At 39.5% G+C, this 4,386-nt stretch overlaps 1 protein-coding gene across 1 annotated transcript in view; it reads left to right on the plus strand.

Annotated features, from left to right (window-relative positions):
- Positions 1-4,386, plus strand: part of LOC106526060 (chloride channel protein 2) — a gene marked incomplete at both ends in the record, with an annotated part of 63,528 nt that overhangs the window by 49,179 nt on the left and 9,963 nt on the right. The window contains 1 exon segment of the mRNA XM_014020520.1: positions 1,168-1,252. Within this exon segment, the coding sequence (XP_013875974.1) occupies positions 1,168-1,252 (85 nt within the window).

Here is a 4,386-nt window from a genome sequence, read left to right on the forward strand (position 1 = left end):
ACAACTAATCATGTTAACTAGCTAAACATTATATAATGTGTAACTCTTCATTTAGCTAACATTATCTGCCTCCAACAGCATGACTCAACTTACATGGCTTGGTAAAAAACTGTGCGAAGTTTTAGTTGCTCTTTACACTGCGAGGCTCTGCTCAGAAGGCAGGTGGTCAGAAGAACGTCTCCTCTCCGTCATCTGCAGTAGTACCTTGCGCACGCTTATGGTGCGTTCAAAGACGGCTCAGGAAAACGCATTACCATATGTTAATAATGGATAAAACAGCTGTTACGGCTGAGAAAAGTGCGGGGACATCGAGCACAGATGCAGGAAGTGCAGGGACTCAGGGAGACATGTCTCACGCATATCCCGCATCCGTTATGTCCGTGCCTTCACTGCCCAGGGCCCTTTAGAGACCGTGGGCCCCTGGGCAATTGCCCAATTGCCCATATGGTTAATCCGGCCTTGCTTCAGACATGTAAACATTTCTGTTTCATAATCAATTCTAAACCATTTATTAGTTTAGATAAATGAAAGATTTTCTCAAGAAAAATCCACAATTCTATTATTGGGTTTACAGTAAAATAAAACAGTGATTTGCATCAAACACAATAAAACATCCTAATCACATTCTCTGTGGTTATTTTATAAAACTTTATAAATCTTAAGGCACAATGAGAGAACAGAAGTTCTACTTTTGTCATGTAACTTGACAATATTATCTCTGATTAACAGATGCATCAACATTCATAGTTAAATGAAAAGTAAATCACAAATAACAGAGATTATTCTGTTCATTATCTGATTAAGAGGAAGAGAAAGTCTCTTCCATGGTTGGAGTGACCTGTCACGGCCTAAATTAAGTTCAGAATGGAACAGAGTTTTTTTGTCTCTTTAAAGGCCTGAGAATTGGTTAGGCCGCTACAAATTTCAGAGACCGAAATTCTTGTTATTCCAGTTGAAGTGACCCCTACAACATCATGTTATGTATTATATTATGTGTCATTCCTTTAAGGATCGTCAAATCTTTGATTTATATATTTTTTATGTTAAATAAGGCAACCAAATTTGAGTTGCAGTAAATCTTCCACAGTTCCCAATCACTGAAATCACACAATTGGATATTCCAGTAGCATGTTTTCTTTATTAATGTTGTATTTGTCTTTTCTACAGAGACCGTCACAGCTCTTTATAGAACTGGTTTCAGCAACCACTTTCCTTTTGACCTCCGGGAGCTTCCTGCCTTCGCTGTTGTAGGGTGAGTTTTCATTTTGAAGACACTACAGTTGATACAAGCCAGATGGTCTGCATGAGGAGGTCAGACACCACCTGTCTGCAGACAAATGTTCAACACAGGTTTTAACACTTCATTTGAAAGTTTGGAAGTCATTTATGAATTGTGTTGTGTGAAAACTAATATTCGTGCCCATTGGGTTGTGTATGGCTGGTTCATCACAGCTCATGTTTAATCCAGAAGCTCCTCACTGTGGTGTGATATATGTGATGGTGTTACCTCAGGGTGGCCTGTGTGAGTCTCCTAACATGGATAATTTAGCCTCTTCAGCAGCTGCAGGTGCACTGAGAGACGCCTTATTTCTTCCTGATGTAGCTCCAGGCCTTTTTCTCAGCTGTGAATGAGACTATGAGCTTTCTGGGGAGATGTGAGGTGTGCTCTCCTCCTCCTCCCATCTATCATAGTTTTTCTGGATGAAAGCTCTTGCCTGTGTATAATACATGTTGTGCAGGAGAAGACCTTCTGTTGTTCAGCGTTTGGCTTGTTATCCCCCAATCCCAAAGGGCAAAGACAAAAGATCATTTCTTTGGCAATATCTACTGTATATGTCCACTAATAGATTCTGCAAAATCATTGTTTCAAATTTTGTCATTATTTATTTGGAGTCAACACTGTATTTTAGCTAAATACCTAATAAGCCACAGAACGAGTTTTATTGAAACTTTCAGAAAATAATCACTTCAATCATTTACCCTTTGGAGCCAACACAATTCAAGTTTGCCATCTCATTGCAGCAAAAATGTCATCAGTTAAGTTGCTAAAAAATACATTCAAAAAACAAATCCTTCAGTTCATGAGAAATGTTCAAAGTCTGTCATAAAAACAGATAAAATTATTAAATGAAAAAACTCAGCTGTCTTTGTATTCCTGTTTAGTTTGCTGATGGAGCAATGAATCTTGGGATACTCAGATGCAGCCTTCATTTTTGGGGTTATATGTCGGCCGCATGAAACTGGCCACTGCCTGTGGACTGGCACAGTGACGTAAATGGCCTACAAATGCATCCTATATGGGCGGCAACCCCTAAAATGAGACACAGCCTTGTTCATCACTTCCTGAAAATCTCTGATACTCAAACAGTGTGTTTGTTGACTTCGGAAACCTTCTAAAACCACAGTTAAAATCACAGTAATATAGACTAGATGATTGCACATTTATTATAAAAATAGTCTAAAAATGTCAATAAAAATATTTAAAGAGAAATGTTATACCTTCAGCTATCATCATGTGATAAAAAACAACCAATCACAACCTGCCTCATGTCCCTAACAGCCAATGACAAGCTCTAAATCCCAAGGTGACCATATCGGTACGTGGAAAGAGGCCATCTTGATTCCGTGTCTTCTGACGTCCGGAGCCACAGATTAAAGAAACAGTCATAAGATATGACAAGATACGAACAGTGAACAGTGTCAAGGTGATAGAAATAATTAGTCCACCACAATACTGTTATCTGGATTATTTCAACAAAGACAGAAATACGTGGTCCAAGAATGAAGGTACTCCGTGAGATGATCAGCTGAGTTTTATTGCAACAACAGGAAACACAGAGAACGTGGCCTGTCTCTGTGCCTCTCTGTCAGTCTCTCCACACTGCTCACTGTCTCACTCTGTTGTCTCGAGAGGCCTCATATTTATATATTAACAAACAGCATTCTGTCGTCTTAGCAAGATTTGATACTAGGTCAATGGAAAAGACAAAGATAAACACAAGTGATATCTAAGAATGATTATTGTTGTTAGCAGACCTTGTTCTGACTTTAATCATTCTGTCTGCAGATGAACAGCATGTCATGAAAACCTAGGTCATTAAAGRATGTCATGAATTACTTGCTTAAACATAAAAGTATTAGTTCTATTACACTCCCCCATCTGATCATTAAATCACCAATTAAATGATCAAAAAAACAACAAAAAAACTCTTTCATGTATTAAAAAAAACATGTCAACATAAACCTAAGTATATGTACTTTTCTGAAATCCCAACCCCAGTAATTAAATTTTTATTCCTCCCACAGTAATTACTAACCCCAAAACACAGTTATCACACAAAAGTCTTTGGATCATATTGAACACAAACAGGATTGTCTGTTTTGATGTGTCAAAGGGTCAGAGGTGGTGGTGGGGCTCGTTGACTCTTTGTAGATCTTGGTTTAGTGCGAGGGGCCGGAAGGGGCGGGTTACATGGATTTGGACATGGTGTTTGTTTGATCTTAATCTCATCAGATTCTTTCCCTGGACATGGTGTTTGTTTGATCTTAATCTCGCCAGGTTCTTCCATGTTGTTAGTAGAATCCAGGAAGGGGCATTCCACTTGCTGTCCTGTTGGGGTCTCAGAGTCCAAGAGATCCTCTGTTTGTGACGCTGATAAATCCAGTTGTTCTTCCGGTTCTGCAGGTTGAAGTAACTCCTCTCTCTCTGGTTCTGATTCTGCAGCAGTCTTCTTATTAGTAACTGGCACGCTGTGTTCCACTGATATCTCAGTTTTCTCCAGCTGTCCTTCAGACGTCAGCTGTTGTGGTTTACCTGTAGCCAGAACTTTGTTCAGGAAATACTTCATGTTGGAAACCAGAAGCTGTGCTCCAGTTTGATTCAGAGTCATTCCTACAGACTTGAAGAGGTGTTTTCTTTCCCAGAAGAGGTCAAAGTTGTCCACATATCTTACAGAGTGGTCAACACAGGACTTTTCCAAGAAACCATTAAGAGCCAACAGTCTGCTGAACCTCTCAGCTCCTCCTCTGGCTGCAGGAACGGGCCCACTGATGAAAACATCCATGTTCAGATTTTTAACTGCATTCAGCAACTGAATGAAATCTTTTTTCAGGATTTCTGACTGTCGGTTCATAACTTCATCACTTCCTGTATGAATGATGAGGGTTTTCAGAGATGGATACTCTGCTGCAATTTGCAGAATCTTCTCTGTGAGGTCAGACACTTTATCAGCAAAACTCAGAACTTTGACTTTTTTCTTGTTCCAGAAGCCGTTGATCTCATTCACTGTTTTACCTGCAATGATCAACATTTCTTGATTTTTGAAAGTCTCTTTTTGGACTTGCTTTGGCTTTGAGCTGGATCTGATTTCAGGTCCCTCTCTGAAG

This window comes from Austrofundulus limnaeus, unplaced genomic scaffold, assembly GCF_001266775.1.
Source record: "Austrofundulus limnaeus strain Quisiro unplaced genomic scaffold, Austrofundulus_limnaeus-1.0 Scaffold256, whole genome shotgun sequence".
Taxonomy (NCBI): Eukaryota; Metazoa; Chordata; class Actinopteri; order Cyprinodontiformes; family Rivulidae; genus Austrofundulus; species Austrofundulus limnaeus.